The 19800-nt window shown below is 41.7% G+C and overlaps 1 protein-coding gene across 1 annotated transcript; it reads left to right on the plus strand.

Annotated features, from left to right (window-relative positions):
* Positions 1 to 4703: 4703 nt before the first annotated feature.
* LOC146648786 (proenkephalin-A-like) lies at positions 4704 to 9258 on the plus strand. Its single transcript, XM_085389504.1, has 3 exons — positions 4704 to 5039; positions 5371 to 5517; positions 8268 to 9258. Exons 2-3 carry the CDS (start codon positions 5374 to 5376, stop codon positions 8862 to 8864), a joined length of 741 nt encoding a protein of 246 aa, XP_085245630.1. The 5' UTR covers positions 4704 to 5039; positions 5371 to 5373; the 3' UTR covers positions 8865 to 9258.
* Positions 9259 to 19800: the final 10542 nt, after the last annotated feature.

Raw genomic sequence — 19800 nt, forward strand, 5'->3', positions numbered from 1 at the left:
CCCCAGCAGCCTACGTCTATTGCAGCATAACTAAGGGAGGATTCAGGGTCACCTGGTCCAGCCCTAACTATATGCTTTAGCAAAAAGGAAAGTTTGAAGCCTGATCTTGAAAGTAGAGATAGTGTCTGTCTCCTGAATCCAAACTGGAAGCTGGTTCCACAGAAGAGGGGCCTGAAAACTGAAGGCTCTGCCTCCCATTCTACTTTTAAATACTCTAGGAACAACAAGTAGGCCTGCAGAGCGAGAGCGAAGTGCTCTAATAGGGTGATATGGTACTACAAGGTCATTAAGATAAGATGGGGCCTGATTATTTAAGACCTTGTATGTGAAGAGAAGGACTTTCAATACGATACTCCCGGACAGACTAATAGTTAAACTGCTGGAAATTGGACTTCCTTCCACCACCTGCCGCTGGATCAGAGACTTCCTCTCAGACCGTGTACAGAGAGTTAGAGTGGGGCCTCATCTTTCCTCAGCCCTCAGCCTCAGCACCGGCTCTCCACAAGGCTGTGTACTGAGTCCCCTACTGTACACTCTATACACACATGACTGTGTTAGTTCCCACCCAGACAACACAGTCATCAAGTTTGCAGATGATACCACCGTGGTGGGGCTCATCTCAGGGGGAGATGAGACTGTGTACAGAGCTGAAGTTCAGAGGCTGTCAGATTGGTGTGTAGATAACAACCTGGACCTCAATACCACCAAGACAAAAGAACTGGTAGTGTCAGGGCTCTGTGTGCGGGCAGGCGGAGAGGAGGATCCAAGCGCAGGACTCGAACACAGAATTGTGAATCAGAACCTTAGCTTTATTGAAAACCAAACGTGAAGTGACCACTGAAACCGGAGACCAGGAACACACAGGCATAATCTGAGGGTACGACGCGACACCGAGCATGGGAAAACACAGGGCTTAAATACACAGGGTAGTAATGAGGGAATGGGCCACAGAAGGGGGACACAGCTGGGGGAGATCAGGGCTAACGAGACGGGGGAAACAAAGCTGCACACACTAACATAAGACAGACTTTCACAATAAAACAGGAAACATGAATCACAACTCAGAGACACGGACTCAACACAGAGAGACAGAAAATGACACATGGAACTGAACTATACATGAAACCACAATTCCTAAAATATGGATAACAGAAACATGAAACTCTAATAATAATAATAATAATAATAATAATAATCACCACAACCACAAGAGAACAAGAAAACAATCCATGATGCAAAATTACACCAAAACATAATAAACTCAAAATACTGGGTCCAACGGACCCAGAACCGTAACAGGTAGTTGACTTCAGAAGGAGGAAGTCCGAGCTGCAGCCTGTCAGCATCAACGGGGAGTGCGTGGAAAGGGTCTCCAGTTTCAAGTTTCTGGGTGTGCACATAGACACAGACCTCCAATGGAGCTCTAACACCTCTGCGGTCTTAAAGAAGGCCCAACAGCGTCTCCACTTTCTGAGAATCCTCAGAAAAATGGACCTGAAGAAGGAGCTGCTGACCGTCTTCTACCGCTGCTCCATTGAAAGTGTGCTGACATATTGCATCGGTGTGTGGTTCTCCAGCTGCACCACAGCACACAGAAAGGCACTCCAGAGGGTCATCAACATGGCCCAAAAAATCATTGGACATCCTCTTCCCTCCCTGAAGGACCTGTACAGCACTCGCTGTCTCAAGAGGGCACGCAGCATCCTATGGGACTGCACACACCCAGGACACCGGGTGTTTAAGCTGCTGCCGTCTGGCAGGAGGTTCAGGCTGCTGAGGTCCCGAACAAATAGACTCAAGGACAGCTTTTACAACAGGGCAACAGCCCTGATCAAGGCAAATAGCTGACCTGACTGGATACCTCCCTGGACTTTTTTAGGGGGGAGGTAACAATGTTTAAAATGATAACAATAATATTTATATTTATAACAAGGTGCAATAATAATTAATGTGCAATAATAACAGTGTGCAATACACATACACTTATTCTTCTTTTTTATACTAAGTTAATATACTGTGTTGTGTTGTTTGTTGCGTTGTGATGTGTCGTATCGTGTCGTGTTATATGTAGTGCCGACGTAGGACAGTTTTCCAATTTCATTGTACTATTGTACTATGTATGACTGTGCAATGACAATAAAGAGTTATCTTATCTTAAAATTGATTTTGGATTTGAAAACGAGCTGATAAAGAGGATCCCGTGTGACTAAAATAAGCTCTCTTTTTCTAATCCCTGTAAGTACAAAACTCCATCTGGGGAGATACCGCAAGTTCTTTATGTTCCAGGTTATCCTCCTTTCAACTGTGCTCTGTGAAAAACATCACCAAACTCATATTATGTCCAAAACCTCCACATGTTCATCCTTCCAACTTCCTTGAGCAAAGACTGTCTTCCTACGCTGGCACTGATCATGACTACCATGGCCACCTCGTTTCACTGGTACTTTCTTATATCTCTCAAAACAGCCTCTGTCACCGTCATTCTTAAAATCTAGAGTCCAATAACTTCAACATCAGCCTCAGTCACATAATGTCCCTCAGGGATCATTGGGTGACTTCTGTTATGTATAGTTTATCTTTTTCCTCTAGGAAACATCTTCCATCGTTTTCATGTTTTTATGCAGACAACACACAACTATATTGTTCAATGAAACAAAGAACAATCAGCTCAAGCTCAATGGCAATACAAGTGACGTTATTCTTGTGACTTCTAAGGACTCACTTTTTAAAATAAAACCGTTTTGCTGTCTTGGTCATCAATGGCAGTCTCTACATCCGTTCCTCATTACCATCTGTCTTCAGCTGTGTGAGCTGCCTCTTGTAGCATCCACTGTGGGCCAGTAAGTTGTAGGTTTTCATGTAGTCAGTCCAGATGGCACTAAGCTTTGTACTGCCTGGTCTTAGAGTCCTGATGTATTGCTTCATTTACCAGCAGCTTTGCTGGATGTCTGACTTTGTGATGTGGACTAATTCTTGTTATGGCAGATGTACAGTGCTTCTTTGTCCCAGAGTTTCTGCTTTGGGTGGGTCTGACATTTTACTGTTCTTCCCTTGGAAGTGCGCTTACAATTTGGACGGGTCTTTGGAGAACAGGGTCATTCTTTTGGCTTCGTTGATGTAGCTCTGTGGCCAGATCTGTGAGCCTTTGTTTGGCAGTGTCTAGAGCTTCAGTTCCACAGTTAAACTTGATTTATAACAGTGTGAAGGTAACAATACTTACATGTGCTGAAGCTAGGAACAAGGCTAAGTTGAAGGGTAGAACCAGATGAGTTTAATTCTAATCTGAGGACTGTGAGAAACTATGAACAACAGCTATGTAAACACTATGAACATGAACTATGGAGGTTAAATGAAAATAAATTAATCAAAAATACTTAACTCTCTGTGTTTGTGCATCCACTTTTGTGAACGCTGGTCTTAAATACAGCTGTCTCAATCAGTCTCAGGTGGTGATTCTGGGAGGAGCAGCGAAGGCTCCACCCCAAGGAGGAGAGCAGCCACTGTGGAAAATTACTGTGACTCACCCAGACCATGACAGTGTTGTTGTTTAGTGAATGCAACTGATTAAAGTAGAACTGCACTGAATTGAATTACAAAACATTTCAGCATAACTTACAGAAAAAATGTATATTCACCATCCACCCACCCAAATCTCAGTTGGCTAACTGAGAAGAAACTGTAGAGTAGATGGCGCTCACTACCACAGACCGGTAGAAGTTCTGCACACAGATTACTGTACACATTAAAGGATACGAGCACCCTTAGAAAGTAGAGTCTGCTCATTCCCTTCTTTTATAGAGCACTGCTGGTCCCCCAGTCCAGTCTGTCATTCAGGTGAATGCCCAAGAACCAGCAGCTGTCCAGTTTCCACCTCCTCACCCATGATGTTGATGGGCCTAGTCACATTTGTTTTTCCTTCTGAAGTCAACCACCATGTCTTTTGTCTTGCTGATATTCAGAAAGAGGTGATTTCTTCGAGACCACTCCACAAGTTCCTCGCCAGCTTCTTGTACTTGGAAATTGTGTGTTAATAAAATTGGATGAATGTTTATCATTTGCACTGCAGTTTCCCATAAGGAAGCAATATGCAAATGTTGTGTGCATTCACACATGTGCACACACACAGACACAACACGCAGTTGATGCTGGGATATCTTTATTGAGCCTGTTGTTCTGAACAAATAAGTGCTGGAACAGTGAAGTGCCTTGGTAATGTTAGCAGAACGCCTTTTTTAATTAAAAAACGTCCTGCATGAAGCAATGATAACAGCTATCTGTGTGAAGGAGATTAAGTGGGAAATGGGGATTGTGTAACAGACTAGGTCACTTTGTTCACTGTCTGTTTTAGTATATGAATATTACAAAACTTTTCATGAATTATCCAGAATTATGTAGTAAAGTGGTGAAAAATCGTTATGTGTTGTTTGATGTGTACAGTGTTATTTAAATTAACCCTCCCGTACTTTATATTGAACTAAATAACTGAATTATTCCATTTGAATGTCATGTACCTGTAGAAAAAACAAATAGAGCAACAAACTGAGACTATTCTACGCATTTATTTGTGCCAGCACTGCACCTCCAAATCTGACTGAGTGGTGATCGTTATGGAGGGTGGGGTTCAGGTCGTGCCAAACGCCTCTTACGTTTTCTGTCTTATTATACAGTGACGTCGTTGCCACCAACTACTTTAACACCCCGCAGCGCATCCGGACACAGCACTGCACCCAGCTCTTTAAATTGATGATAGTAATGGTATTTGTTTTTCTCGCTAAAAGGCGACACACTGCACTTCTGTCATTGTCAGCAGACGGAAGATACAGCGCCGATTAGAGGAGCGACCAAGCAGTGTGTATGTCTTTTGTTGATTGGCTGAACCGTGGCCACTCTTCCCACAGCCTGCCGCTCACGGAGCTGCGCGCAGATATATTGAGTGCACAGACTTGAGCCAGTCCAGTTTCACAGCCCGCCGCTACTCCCAAGGGCACAGGACGAGGAAATCTCCGAGCGGCTTTATTTTCTGTTAAAGTAAAGCAGAGGTAAGATAGCGAATACTTTTTTTAAAGTGATGCACCGGTGCTTATACTACCCACTATATCTACAGCTAGTAATAAATCATAGAGAATAAGGCACATCACCTGAAGGCGCACTCCCTTTGGGGAACTCTCACAGTTTGCGTTACGTATTTGCCACATTTTTTAAAAATATTTTTTAATTGTCACTGCTCATAAAAGGTGGCATTATAAATTGCTACTAGTTCGTTACAACCAGTAGTATCAGTCGTGTACTTGGTACTCAGTTGAACATTTGTCTGAAAATGATTAATTTTAAAATAAATTTTTTCCTCTCTCCCCTCATTTCCGTACTTAGACCATGGCTTCCCTCGCATACAGCAGTTGCATGTGGATGATGGTTCTGGGCGTTTGTGTGTCACTTGTGGTTGGAACAGACTGCGGGAAGGAGTGTGCACTTTGCGTATACCATCTGCTGGGACAACAGTCTGGTTTCTCATCAATGGTAATGTCACTATATATTGTTTTGTTTATATTTCTTAAAAAGAGACAAATGAATAATTCATGAATTGTAATCAGTAAGTTGACAGTGGCACTGTGCCGTCTGTCCACGGTCAGTCGGATTGTACTTTTTATACAAGCCATTAGTCAGTTTTTCTTCTCCCCTGAAAGCAGTTCATTTTGTCATAGTTCATAAAAAACATGTAAAGTGACATTTACAGTGTTCAGCGAACACATTACGACACAACTTCTTGCCTTTGCTATTCTTTTGTACTTTATTCTTTTCTGTTCAGTTTTCTATGCCGTTTTTTTCTTTACTAACTACATTTCCGCCTGTTTTCCGTTTTTATTTCCCTTCTAGTTTCCATAGCTTTCCTTTTCACATTTGTAGACTCAGTTATACCAAATTAGACAACAGTCGTAACTGTAATCTCTGTGGGATTTCAACCCATGCCATTTTTTCTGTATATTATGTTATTCTCGCTCCTTGATTTGATTTAGTCTTTTCCTCTTTTCACGCCTCCCTTTTCCCTTTCAAATGCCACTTGCAAGATCTGTTGATGGCTATAATATTGATCTGGCATTCGAGTTCTTCAAACTGCAAATGCATTTTATCGTTTCCCTGCCTTTTCTTTCCATTTAAGACCTCGCACTCTTCGTGTTTTATATTTGTCTAATATTTGTATATATATTTGTATATTTGTTTTAGGTTTTTCTCAAAACTGAAATAATTCAGACGCTGATGTTTCAATCACTTTGAGTATGCAGCATATGCAGTTACAGATTTCAGCCTTGCGTGCTTCATGTTGAGACACAGACAAGTTAAAATATTGACCAGAGAAATAAAAACTCTATGTTTGGAACATATATTTTGCATTGTTTCATATTCTAAGAAGACTACTCCATATCATATTTTACATGTGAAAGAATTTCAAATCATTTAATTAATTATCAGTGCGTTTAGTATATTTAAATTACTTCTTACTTACTTCATTCTCTGAATGTTATTGGTATCTATTGAGATCTGAATTACAGAACCTTACATTTTGAAGAGGCACTTACACTGTTTTTATATTATAACAAATGTATGTGTGCATATATATACATATAATGTACATTATTGTCTTTAGAGGAAAATGGATAAATATGTATTAGGTGCTAATATATTCTAATATATTCCCAGTTCAATTTTCAGTCTTCAAAAGCAAACAGCACTGAAAACTAACCGAGGCACAAATTCTCCCTACATGCTATCGAACATTTTTTTCGAGTCAACATATTTGTGATGACTCTACGAAGTGAAATCCAATCATACCAAGAGGTTACGTGCAGATTATCCTCACAGTGTGCAGCTCAAGGGCCCAGCAGTTGCATTTATTATGACTATGTTCCTTCGCTTGGAGTTGAATGAATTCATAACTTAAGCAGGTTTATATTAGATGTATCTGCTACACTTATGACAGGTGAGGAACAGATGAGACGTCTTGTGGAAAATGTATTGTCAGTAGTTAAAGCAATCGCTAAGACCGTGGACCCGTTGTAATGTGTTCTTGTTGATTGTTTCTCTGCACTGTTGAGTTTATGCCTTTGCTGTCTTATCGTGACACAGTTTGTGTCTTTGTGTGTCTGTTTGTGTCAGCCTCTCTTCAGGTTCAGTAACATTTCATTAGGTAACAGTGTCATGGTTTAATGAAGAGGGGAAATAAAACAACAGTAACAGCAGAATAAACCATTAAGGGAAGACTGAAAATCATTCATTCTTATATTATTATCATTTGTCTGTGACAAAAAAGTAAAACAATATGAAATTCTTTTCTATTTCAATTCTTCCAAACAAGCACAAACTGAATTGGAAATAGAGAAACTGTTACATTTAGTGATCACAGTCTTATCACATATAATATATAACATGTGCAACAAGCTCAGGCTCTAGCTTTCATTCAGAAAATAAACTGTTGCTATATATTGCCAAGAAATTGTTCGGTAACCTGTCTTCTTACCAGCAACTTTGCTCAGGGGTCAGATTGCCACTAACACTCAGATTATTCAACATGTGTCCAGCATGTCCTCAGAGCTTTATGTGCTGCCCTGAGCAGATGTTGCTGTTACAAAATCTTGGACTTCAGGTGGAATTTGGTGTGGATATTGCATGCTGTTGTTCTCTTAAAATTTACTTTTGTTTCTTTTCTTTTTAGAAATTTTAATTGCTTATGCTGCCCTCTTGACCAGGACAAGAACTTAATGGGAATCTTGTGGCTAAAAACAGGACAAATAAATAAAAAATAACAAGAAAAGAAAAATCTTGGAACAGATCTAAAAGTCAATAATGGGTCTTATTATACCTGACCTTTTAAAAATACACTTTCCATAAATACTTTTCTGATGTCTAGAAGTTGTCGTGGTACTTTACAAAATGAAAATGTATCATTGTCACTTATGTTATTAAAAAGGACAGAAAAAGAGCTGTGTAAGAGGTATTAGCTTTATGAGTAGTATAGAGCCTGAATATAACTTCTGATTATAAAGGAAGACAGAAACATTTGAACAGTTGTTCATCATTATTGATAGTTTATTGATGTTTTTGAAGAAAGATGGTTCAGCATGGACTTCTAAATGAAGCAGTCATTTATAGTGTCCAGCTCAAGCTGAAAACTGATTCAAATGAATACTGAACTGGATAAAACAGCGAGTTGTACTTGGAAGCTATTGCATTTATGAAAGACTTGATAGCAATTTTGATTTTTTTTTTTTCAGACATGCTCTACTCAGTGTGATGGTGGGTTGGACAGCCAGAAGCTACGCCTGTGCCAGGACTTACTGCTGGAAGAGGAAGGCCGTATTCCAATGGATGCTTACCCCAATGCACAGGGGGCGCAGGAAGCAGAAGGAACCCTGAACACTGATGATGAGTTTGCAAGATCACCAGAACAACAAATGTCCAAGAAGTATGGTGGATTCATGAAACGCTATGGTGGCTTCATGTCTCGCCGCTCATCCTCTACAGAGGGCTCACTAGAGGAAACCAGAAACCAGAATGATGAAGAAAACCTCCACCTGGACATCCTAAAGTTCCTTAATACAGAAATTGGGCGTAGCAATAACGGGGTAGATCAGGGAGGTGAGGTAGTAAAGAGGTATGGAGGTTTCATGCGTCGGGCTGAAGGGGAGGTTGCGCAGGGTGACCTGCTAGAGGCAGTGTTAGGCCGAGGCCTCAAGAAACGCTATGGAGGGTTCATGAGGCGTGTGGGTAGGCCTGAGTGGCTGGTGGACAGCAAGAATGAAGGGGTGATGAAACGAGCTTCGGAGAACGGTGGTGAGCTACAGAAGAGATACGGTGGCTTCATGGACTAGGAGAGTTATGACACCCCAGTCCCTCATCCGTCCAACCTTATCAAGTAATTACCTTGTTATCAGAACTTTTTTGGTGTTCTTGTAAGTTGCCTGCCCACCTATACTAAATTAAATTTCATCTTCTTTTGCATAATGTGCTGATCTTTGGTTTGACTGGTCCATGTAATGATATAAAGAAAAAATATGAACATGCACTGTTCAAATGTACACAAGCTGTTATTCGGTGTTTATGTTTTTCATGACAATATTATTTATTAAAAGAATATGTTAATCAACATGTGTGTGTTCACATTATAATTTCACAAACTCTGACATGTTTGAGTTTATGTGTTTGCAGGCTCAGAAAAGAAATCAAGTGCTCTCATTTAAATATGCAAATATTTGCTGCACATCAATAAAGACAAACAACTTATGACTGGCTGCTATTGTAGTTTCTATAATAGTGATACTGTAATAAAAATAAAATATAAACGCTACAAATTATATAAAAAATGACTAAGGGTATATAAAGAGTTGTACACATGTGTTTTAATCATTTTTTTATATAAATCAAAATTTAAAAGCAAGAATAGCTTATATTGCCTGTGGGTTTACCTTTCAGTATACACTGGACTTCAACACACTGAACAAATAAATCCAATGTCTACACTGTTTTCAAAAAAGGTAAACGCGATAGTTGTCAAACCTTAATCCAGTCACAAACCACAGAGCAAGTGTCAGGACATTAAAATCTGAGTGGGTGGTGGAAAGTGTAGTTCTTATAGACGAATGGGATACATTTGAATCATATCTGTTATTAACCTCTGTCTCTCTTCCACAGCATGTCTTTATCCTGTCTTCCTTCTCTCACCCCATCCAGTCGCAGCAGATGGCCCCGCCCCTCCCTGAGCCTGGTTCTGCCGGAGGTTTCTTCCTGTTAAAAGGGAGTTTTTCCTTCCCACTGTCGCCAAAGTGCTTGCTCATAGGGGGTCATATGATTGTTGGGTTTTTCTCTGTATCTATGAAGCGCCACTGTAAGTCGCCTTGAGGCGACTTACAGTGGGGCAAAAAAGTATTTAGTCAGCCACCGATTGTGCAAGTTCCCCCACCTAAAATGATGACAGAGGTCAGTAATTTGCACCAGAGGTACACTTCAACTGTGAGAGACAGAATGTGAAAAAAAATCCATGAATCCACATGGTAGGATTTGTAAAGAATTTATTGGTAAATCAGGGTGGAAAATAAGTATTTGGTCAATAACTCAATACTTTGTAACATAACCTTTGTTGGCAATAACAGAGGTCAAACGTTTACTATAGGTCTTTACCAGGTTTGCACACACAGTAGCTGGTATTTTGGCCCATTCCTCCATGCAGATCTTCTCGAGAGCAGTGATGTTTTGGGGCTGTCGCCGAGCAACACGGACTTTCAACTCCCGCCACAGATTTTCTATGGGGTTGAGGTCTGGAGACTGGCTAGGCCACTCCAGGACTTTCAAATGCTTCTTACGGAGCCACTCCTTTGTTGCCCGGGCGGTGTGTTTTGGATCATTGTCATGTTGGAAGACCCAGCCTCGTTTCATCTTCAAAGTTCTCACTGATGGAAGGAGGTTTTGGCTCAAAATCTCACGATACATGGCCCCATTCATTCTGTCCTTAACACGGATCAGTCGTCCTGTCCCCTTGGCAGAAAAACAGCCCCATAGCATGATGTTTCCACCCCCATGCTTCACAGTAGGTATGGTGTTCTTGGGATGCAACTCAGTATTCTTCTTCCTCCAAACACGACGAGTTGAGTTTATACCAAAAAGTTCTACTTTGGTTTCATCTGACCACATGACATTCTCCCAATCCTCTGCTGTATCATCCATGTGCTCTCTGGCAAACTTCAGACGGGCCTGGACATGCACTGGCTTCAGCAGCGGAACACGTCTGGCACTGCGGGATTTGATTCCCTGCCGTTGTAGTGTGTTACTGATGGTGACCTTTGTTACTTTGGTCCCAGCTCTCTGCAGGTCATTCACCAGGTCCCCCCGTGTGGTTCTGGGATCTTTGCTCACCGTTCTCATGATCATTTTGACCCCACGGGATGAGATCTTGCGTGGAGCCCCAGATCGAGGGAGATTATCAGTGGTCTTGTATGTCTTCCATTTTCAGATGATTGCTCCCACAGTTGATTTTTTCACACCAAGCTGCTTGCCTATTGTAGATTCACTCTTCCCAGTCTGGTGCAGGTCTACAATACTTTTCCTGGTGTCCTTCGAAAGCTCTTTGGTCTTGGCCATGGCGGAGTTTGGAGTCTGACTGTTTGAGGCTGTGGACAGGTGTCTTTTATACAGATGATGAGTTCAAACAGGTGCCATTCATACAGGTAACGAGTGGGGGACAGAAAAGCTTCTTACAGAAGACGTTACAGGTCTGTGAGAGCCAGAGATTTTCCTTGTTTGAGGTGACCAAATACTTATTTTCCACCCTGATTTACCAATAAATTCTTTACAAATCCTACCATGTGGATTCATGGATTTTTTTTTTCACATTCTGTCTCTCACAGTTGAAGTGTACCTCTGGTGCAAATTACTGACCTCTGTCATCATTTTAAGTGGGGGAACTTGCACAATCGGTGGCTGACTAAATACTTTTTTGCCCCACTGTATGTTATGATTTGGCGCTATATAAATAAAATTGAATTGAATGTCTAAAACTAAAACTAAGAGCCAGGATTCAACCTCAGCCAGGCAGAAGGTGAATGAGTAGGCACCACTGGTGGTGGTGCCTGGTTTTAGAGGCTGTATATCTGAGTGTCATCAGTGTGAAAGTGGTTTTTAAAATATACACTCAAGTGTGCATTTTAATGCAATGAAAATGTTTTCATACACAATGAAAACAGCATTATATGCAGCTTGGAACCCTGAGGTATACCACAGGTCAAGGGGGTAGTGTTAGAAGACTCATTTCTGACAGAAAAGTAAATGCTGACAGAAGAAGAACTACTCAAATAAGACTTCTGATACACCAGTCAAGATATGAAAAAAAATGCAGTATTAAAATCCCGTGATCGAACGAGATATTGCTCAAATCGTGTGATTGCACAATTTGAGCAATATCTGAGGTAGGCGTTCAGACAGAGGTAGTTAGTGCTGGGTGAATCCCCCCACCAGTGGCTTAAATCAGTTTCTGTTAATGCATTGTGGTAATACATCTAGGATCAGAGACTTGGACACTTTGAGCGGATAGCCGGTCCAGACTTCTGTACAGAGGTAACTGGGATCTTAACAGTAGGCTGGCACCATCCGTGAGACTAAACACATATTTATAATTGTTAAACTTTCTGGATGCACGCTCAATCATCCAGGTAAGTAAATCCCCAAAAGTTGATTCTGTTCATCTGGACGTTTTCAGTGGGAGAAACGTTTCGTCACTCATCCAGGTGACTTCTTCAGTCTCAGCTGACTGCAGGTTTCAGGTCAGTTCCTTGATCATTAATATGCAAATTCTTCATTGATGACAACTGATCAACAACCACTGATCAATGTTCATGAGTACCATTCACAGAGAGTTGGGGAATGGCTGCAATCACAGCATTGTAAGATGGTGACAGATGGACCCTTAGGCCCCCTCCTCGATTCAGAGATGGTCTTTCCCTTTTCACGTAAACGGCCTCCTTGACTCCGCCCTCAAACCAGCGTTCCTCCCTGTCCAGGATGTTACATCCTCATCATTGAAAGAGTGTCCACTGGCCTGTAGGTGTGCATAGACTGCAGAGTCCTGGCCTGACGAGGTGGCTCTTCTGTGTTATTCCATCCACTTTGGTTGTTTGGTTTCCCCGATGTATAAATCAATGGTCATGAGAATTGACTTTAATTATGACCAAGGAACTGACCTCCCAGCCCATTGTTCCTTCACTGAGCTGGTTTCAGTCATTATGCAAATGTACTGTTTATAAGATTGAAACCTGCAGTCAGCTGAGACTGAAGAAGTCACCTGGATGATGATGAAACGTTTCTCCCACTGAAAACGTCCAGATGAACAGAATCAATCTTTGGGGAGTTTTTAAACTTGTTTAAACAGATGAGAGAGAATAATGTGTCATTTATATGTACCAGGCTTGTCAACAGTATTAGTTAGGGCAGAACGTGAAGCTGGCTAAGAGTGATCCAATACAATTATGAAGGTAAGATACCTGGGTGGATCTTTATTGTACAATGTAGTATTAGTTCTGAGAAGTGAGATCTTACCAATTTTTAGAAAACTGTCACACTGGAAAGGTTATAAGATAACATACACATATAAGAATACCAAATACATAATGTACTTTGTAAATTTATTCACTGGTCATCCCCAGAATATATGCCAGTGGCCAGCCTCCCATGTCATGGCCCAGGGTCCCAGGGTTTATGTTATGGATGTTACGTTATGTGTATGTAGTACCATATCACCCTATTAGAGCACTTCGCTCTCGCTCTGCAGGCCTACTTGTTGTTCCTAGAGTATTTAAAAGTAGAATGGGAGGCAGAGCCTTCAGTTTTCAGGCCCCTCTTCTGTGGAACCAGCTTCCAGTTTGGATTCAGGAGACAGACACTATCTCTACTTTCAAGATCAGGCTTCAAACTTTCCTTTTTGCTAAAGCATATAGTTAGGGCTGGACCAGGTGACCCTGAATCCTCCCTTAGTTATGCTGCTGGGGATTCCCATGATGCACTGGGTGTTTCTTCTTCACTCACTATGTGTTAACAGACCTCTCTGCATTGAATCATATCTGTTATTAACCTCTGTCTCTCTTCCACAGCATGTCTTTATCCTGTCTTCCTTCTCTCACCCCAACCAATCACAGCAGATGGCCCCGCCCCTCCCTGAGCCTGGTTCTGCCGGAGGTTTCTTCCTGTTAAAAGGGAGTTTTTCCTTCCCACTGTCACCAAAGTGCTTGTTCATAGGGGGTCATCTGATTGTTGGGTTTTTCTCTGTATCTATGAAGCGCCTTGAGGCGACTTTTGTTGTGATTTGGCGCTATATAAATAAAATTGAATTGAATTGAATTGTAAATCAGGCTAAAATTATATTCTAAGTAAATAAAGTTGCTTATGTTTGGTCTTCTTGTAATTGTGAGTTTTTATTAGATCATTTAGTTTGTGTTTAGTTTCTAGCTCTTTGCTTCTTACTGATGATAGTCCTCCCTCCCTCTGCGTCTCATCTTCTCTTGTGGTTTGTCAGTCCTGTCTCCCCAGTCGCTGTGTCAAGCTCACGTGTCTTGAGTGTGAGTTTCTGGGGGAAGGTGTCGGAAGGCCAAAGACACAGAACACCTGACCGACCTCCATCAGAGGACAGTCACAGGGAAAGTGTCCCGACTGCACTCCGATGTCCGTGCGGCACACAAAGAGGCCAAGTTACCACCAGGGGTAGCAGGACAGACTGGAGAAGAGTGACAGGTGGCGCTGGCATAAAAACCCTCCTGCTGATTTCCCCGAAATGAGGAGCAGAAGAGCTGCTGGAGAATCCACCTCGGAGGATGTTCTCCCAGACGAATGACTCGATCGAAGCTGATGTTTTTCACCGTGTCTTTCAAAAGCTCCAGGTGGGTTTGGATAACATTTTTAACAGTAGACAATGATTCACACCTTCCATTTGCTCACCTTCACCTCACACCTAGATTAAAACACTACCTGCAGCCCTCACTCCCTCACCTCTGACCTCCTACCTGCACCAGGATCTGACGGTGTGTCCACCTCCTGCCTGAAAGTCTGTGCCGACCAACTGAGGCTACGTCCACACTAGCCCGGATAGGTTTGAAAACGGCATTTTCATCTGAAAACGCTCCGCGTACACACTAGCATTTTTAGTCGTTTTCACAGAGTTGTGCGTCCACATTGAAACGGCTAAAAGCGCTTACGTTCCAGTCCTGCACATGCGTGAAACGCAAGAAGATTCCACCTGCCTCATTTCTGTCTGCTGCTTATTTACTTTCTGGCTCTTTAAAACGTTGCAGCAAAATGTCGAGGAAAAGAGGAAAAGAAGGAACACGAGAAGCTGGAGAAATACCAAGGGCTCAGAGAAGAGCTCGAGAGGATGTGGAGGGTGAAGGTAACGGTGGTCCCCGTGGTAATCGGAGCACTAGGTGCGGTGACTCCCAAGCTAGGCGAGTGGCTCCAGCAGATCCCGGGAATAACATCGGAGATCTCTGTCCAGAAGAGCGCAGTCCTGGGAACAGCTAAGATACTGCAGGACGCTCAAGCTCCCAGGCCTCTGGTAGAGGACCCGAGCTTGAAGGATAAACCGCCCGCAGGGGCGTGCTGGGTGTTTTATATATATATATATATATATATATATATATATATATATAAAAGAAAATATATATATACATGAACATAAATCCAGTAACTATGTATAAAATTGAAAGCATTAAAATTGAGATGTCAACATAATGTTTCACAACGGTACTTAAGAGAGAACTGAGAAAAATTCTGACTAATCTCAACAAAAACACAGATTAACGGTTTTCTTGTCTAGAAGATGTACGGATGGGCCTAACAGACTGTTAGATTCAACAAGTCACAGGGAGTTAGTGGCTGAACATCACAATAAAGCCAGGTGCTACTGAAGGTGCTTATGCCAGTGAGATTAAAGTGCATATTGAGTAAGCTATTAATTAGAGCTGTTTACTCACATATTCATTATGTGCTTTTGATGTAAGGATATCTTTTCAATGTAACCATTCGAAGGGGACCAATGAAGTAGTCATTTGATGGGTACTTCTCTGCCAGTTCATCATATGTTATCAGGGACATTTTGTCACTTGTACATGGTTGCAGTTCAAAGGCCCGGTAGTGCTCCCTAAACCAAGACGAAAACTTGCTGACAATGAAATTCATTGTACCCTGAACAACACATATTCTTATTATCTCTCCAAATCCAGGTAGCCCATCAGTAAAACCACAGATAACTATCATTCTATTTCTGTAGTTGATCCCTCTATAGTCTGCACTTTTAGTCATGTTTACTTCTGTCATGTCAGTATGCATCTGTTTGATAGGCAGAGAAATGTCATCTTTCAGAACCTCAAGAGGAACTCTTGATGCACTTGACACTTCAACTCCAGCTTTCTGTGGATGTAATGAGTGTAAGTGATAGGCAATCAGCAGTTGATGTTTCAATTCAATTCAATTTTATTTATATAGCGCCAAATCACAACAAAAGTCGCCTCAAGGCGCTTCATAGATACAGAGAAAAACCCAACAATCATATGACCCCCTATGAGCAGCACTTTGGCGACAGTGGGAAGGAAAAACTCCCTTTTAACAGGAAGAAACCTCCGACAGAACCAGGCTCAGGGAGGGGCGGGGCCATCTGCTGTGATTGGTTGGGGTGAAGAAAGATTAAAGACATGCTGTGGAAGAGAGACAGAGGGAAGATTTGCTTCACCATGTTTTTTAGTCTTTGTCTTAGAATGAAGTTGGTTTGGAAACATATTCAGCGATGCTTCATCTCCTGCTTTGCGTTTCTGTGGGTGCTCGGTGCTAGCAGTGTCCAAGCGTTTTGTTTTTTTCCCCCCTTTTCATCCCGCACCCCCCCTGCCATGGCAGCCCCCACACTTTGGGAAGGTCTGACCTAGGATGTGCCTATAATAAAACACTGCAGCCTCCCCCACCAACAGACTGGCTGGGGAGGGAGTCAGAAACAAAGGAATGTCTTTGATCATACAGTTTGAACCAAGACTTACAAATTTAAGTAACACAATGACAACATTTAACAATTTCAACCTATGTCAACAGTTTCCACCAAATTCAGTTAAGTTAGAAACACTTTACTTCAAATGAAAAAACTGACTTATGTGCAACCAACATAGCTGTATTAATTCAAACTATATCTAGTCATCTTAGCTTCAACTAAGAAGTCCTTGTTCAGCTACCTTATGGAGGGCCAGGAGTAACAAAATGAATTCATTCAATACGCCATTAAATTATTAATTAAATGTTTCATTAATTAATTAAAATGTGAATTAATTCATTAAATATTTCATTTCTTTTGTATTGAAAAACATAAACACTCACATCGCTGGTAGGTTAATGCAATGCCAGCTGTTTAATTCACAGCAGCTTCTGCAGTAACCATGGTAACCACAGACACTAAGCAGGTGGGTCGACGCAGGTCAGACTCTGGGATGTACCCTTCATGTCTCTTTGAAAGTAAAAGTCAGTCGTTCATCAGTGTGCAGCTTCCAGCATGGTGCTGATGAAAAACTGCCAGATGGCTGCAAACCATCCGACACATTTAATGTTGAAACAGGACACACACTCTGTAATTGCTGACCTCATATTGTGTACAGAGACTGAGCCCATGTGTGACGTTTGTTTTTATGTCTAATCTAATCTAATCTAATTATATCTAATCTTTCACATGTGACGCCGTTGCTATCTCAGTTACACTGGCTTCCTATTGAATTCAGAGTCCATTTTAAGATCCTGGTTTTGACTTCTTTGCATGGACAAGCACCAGCTTACATCTCTGATCTTCTACAGGCCCATGTCCCAGCAGGTCCCTGAGATCATCTGATCAGGGCCTACTTGCTACACAACACACTAAGATAAGAACTAAGAGAGACAGAGCTTTTGCCACAGTGGCCCCCAGACTGTGGAACTCCCTCAAAAAAGCTTAAGATCTGTGGACTCAGTTGTCTCTTTTTAAAAAAAACAAGTCAAAACGCACCTTTTTACAATTGCTTTGGGTTCATTTTTGCCTGTTTTATGTTTTATATATCTTTTTTTGTTGTCCTATGTGCAGCACTTTGTAATTGTGTCTAGAAAGATGCTATATAAATAACATTTTACTTACTTACTAATCTTTGCTCTCAAACTTTTAAACAGCAGCAAGTCTGCAGCTGAGAGAATACAAACTCAAACAGTCGCAGCAGGTTTGAACGTTTCTGTTCCAAATCAGCTGGAAGTGCCACGATTTCACTCAGTCTTTTATTTGCAGCATGTTTTAAGTGTTTAAAACGGGGGAATGATGGAGGACTGCGTGTTAAATGAGCTAAAATCACTGCGCAAACACAGCATTGCATTGTCATGGGAACATGCGTGTATTAATTTGGTGATTTATTAAAAGTATAAATGTTATTATCATTTATTCTTATCTGCTGCTGAGTCTCTTACGCTGATGGAAATGCAGATAACACATCACAAACATCTGTTCAACCAACCACATTCATTCCACTCTGATCTGACAAACTGGAGCGTTCGTCTCTTTCACAGCAGTGTTGTGTTTGACTGCTGTATTTTTATGTTCTTTATATTGCAGACTCTCTCTGGAATAGTTGGCAGTAATAAGGATGATAAAAGAACATGGATATGACCTGTGAATTAGATTCATAGACGACTGTTAGATTAGTTTGATGCTGCCAGCGCTTTCATGTGACCGCGCTGGGAAATCTTGGGTGAACTTAGAGAGCCGATAACTTCGTGTGACCGTTTATCCTGGTCCCAGTGTTAGGGTCAGTGAATCCAGATAACAGAAAGATATCCTGGATATGCTGACCTCGCTCCGTGGTGTACAGGGCTCTGAGGGAGCAGCGGGCCTACCCATTTACCCTCATGATTAATATTTACAATAAAAATATTGGTTGAACATCCAGAAGTCTGTATGTGTTTCATCATGTCTAACAAGCCTGGCACAGTTAAACCTAACAGTTACTACGTGACGGAAACACCAAGCTCGAGCGTTTATAAGGCGAGCGGATCGATTACACGCTTTGCCGTGAGACTGGGCTGAACAGACATCTCCGAAATCATCGAAGCACTTTTGCAAAAAGGCTCTATCTTGACAAACTGAACAGATATCTGAAGATTCAATCACGAAAAAATATTAAAATTGTATTTGGTGACACACAAACAGGGCATTTCAAAGTACGGTTCACTTTCCACATGTCCTTGTTGGCTCTGAGAAACACCCACTAAAACAATGGCCACCAAGCCAAAGAAATGGCTTTAACTTTATCAGCATTGACTCCGCCCACCTTCTGTACATTGGGGTTCCTCCCAGTGGACAAGAGGGCCTGTTTCCTGCACCGGTGGGTCGGGTAACAGGTCCTAGCCATCGTCTGCGCCCATGCAGTGAACAATGGTTCAGAGTACCCGGCCCCTTTGGACTCCTTTGGTGGTTTTGCCTGAGTGCCATCAACCCGGGGATTAACTGAAGGCTTTTCATGGAGTTTTTAGGACATCCTGATAATAATGAATTATAATAGTTCAGCCTAGAAGTAATTAATGCATGAACTAGTTTTTTATAAACAGATCAGCAAGGGAGCTAAGTGACGGGAAAGGTAAGTGACTCATGTTGTAGGTGACGTCAGACACCGGAGATGTGGCGGAAAGAAAGTGAATGGTAGCTTAGAATTTTACAAACGTTCTTTCACGCTTCAAGTTTACCAAATATACTAATCAATATATTAATCAATTGTCATATAACTAACCACATCTGTTTAATCATCTCCAACACCCTGGAGGGAGAGTTTAGACGCTCTCCAAGATTTCATCGACCGGTGCTTCGATGGTATAGTTATGAAGAAGGCCGAGAGCGCATCTTCCCCGGTCAATGAGTCGCCGTCATCAAGAAGCTGTCGCCTGGCAGACTCCCCCGGCACACCATCGCCCGCTGGCAAAGACTTTGCTGGCATCCTGGAGTCAATCATAATTGAATCGAATAGAAATTAGATATTTCTAATTATAGAGATGTTGCACAAATGGAAGAACGCAGTCTTACATATTTTTTTAATATGTGCATTGAAGGACATGTCCTGGTCAAAAATGACTCCAAGGTTCCTCACAGCGTTACTGGAGGCCGAGGTAATGCCATCCAGGGTAAGAATCTGCTTAGATACCATATTTCTAAGCTTTTCAGGGCTGAGTACAATAACCTCATAGCAGTGAAAATGTATGCTATGTCTTCTGATGATACTGTCTAAGGCAGCG

This window comes from Rhamphochromis longiceps, linkage group LG18 (assembly GCF_057381845.1).
Source record: "Rhamphochromis longiceps isolate RC_006_pf linkage group LG18, R_longiceps_female_GT1.1, whole genome shotgun sequence".
Classification (NCBI taxonomy): domain Eukaryota; kingdom Metazoa; phylum Chordata; class Actinopteri; order Cichliformes; family Cichlidae; genus Rhamphochromis; species Rhamphochromis longiceps.

What these genes read in the sequence shown, in the direction of transcription:
- LOC146648786 (XM_085389504.1), top strand. Translation starts at nt 5,374, where the DNA reads ATGGCTTCCCTCGCATACAGCAGTTGCATGTGGATGATGGTTCTGGGC. An exon ending in AGTCTGGTTTCTCATCAATG is followed by an intron (nt 5,518 to 8,267) that starts GTAATGTCACTA and finishes TTTTTTTTTCAG; the next exon opens with ACATGCTCTACTCAGTGTGA.